The 743-nt window shown below is 49.7% G+C and overlaps 1 protein-coding gene across 1 annotated transcript in view; it reads right to left on the minus strand.

The window, feature by feature from the left end:
• Positions 1–285, minus strand: part of prpf6 (PRP6 pre-mRNA processing factor 6 homolog (S. cerevisiae)) — a 17,287-nt gene extending 17,002 nt beyond the window's left edge. The window contains exon 1 of the mRNA XM_035656613.1: positions 98–285. Coding sequence (XP_035512506.1) covers positions 98–285 — 188 coding nt within the window. The remainder of the gene's footprint in view (positions 1–97) is intronic.
• Positions 286–743: the final 458 nt, after the last annotated feature.

Consider the following 743-nt stretch of genomic DNA (forward strand, 5'->3'; position numbering starts at 1 on the left):
ATCCATCTATCTATCCATCTATCCATCTATCTGAAACCGCGGACTTCACCTAGCAGCCATGAACTTAGCTCGCTCGCTACTTAGCCCTTTAGCTCACCCTCTGCCCAGACCGGGGACGTAGCCGAGCGGAGCGGGCATCCCCAGAAACGGCTTCTTCTTTTTCCCCATGAGCGGAGAGGCGAGGGGCATTATCGGGGGCGCACCGCCGGCCCCCGCCGCCCCGCCGCCTCCCGCGGACGATTTGGAGACAATTTTGGGCGCTTGTTTTCCTGCGGCGCTGGCCATAGTTGCGACGACGAGGACGCTCACTTACTGCCGGATAAACAACAGTCGCACTTCCGTTAGCAGCACACGGCGACCCGGTCCTTCTCGGCATTTCCGTTGGTGGTTGTAAACAGCGCCCCCCACAGGACAGGCGGGTTTGTGCTTATTTTCAACTTTTCTTGTTGTGTTTTTTGACTCCTGAATTGTTCATGTTAATTATGTAACGCGCTCATTTTCCGTCTCGCCGTGTGACTATGTTATAGAAATGATTTCCTTAGGATATTTCAAGTGTTTCATACTAATATCAGTTTTCCACAGAAGCCACAGGAGGGCGCCACATCCTGGAAAATAATAGGCCTATTGAAACATTGCAATCGATCATATTTAAAGTAGACCTACAGGCTTTATCGATTAGTATTCATAATGGTGTTTTTGAAGCTGGTTAATGTCGTTCTTAATTCTTCTGAAGTGTATTACCT

This window comes from Morone saxatilis, unplaced genomic scaffold, assembly GCF_004916995.1.
Source record: "Morone saxatilis isolate NCDOM2014 unplaced genomic scaffold, NCSU_SB_2.0 Contig15, whole genome shotgun sequence".
Taxonomy (NCBI): Eukaryota; Metazoa; Chordata; class Actinopteri; family Moronidae; genus Morone; species Morone saxatilis.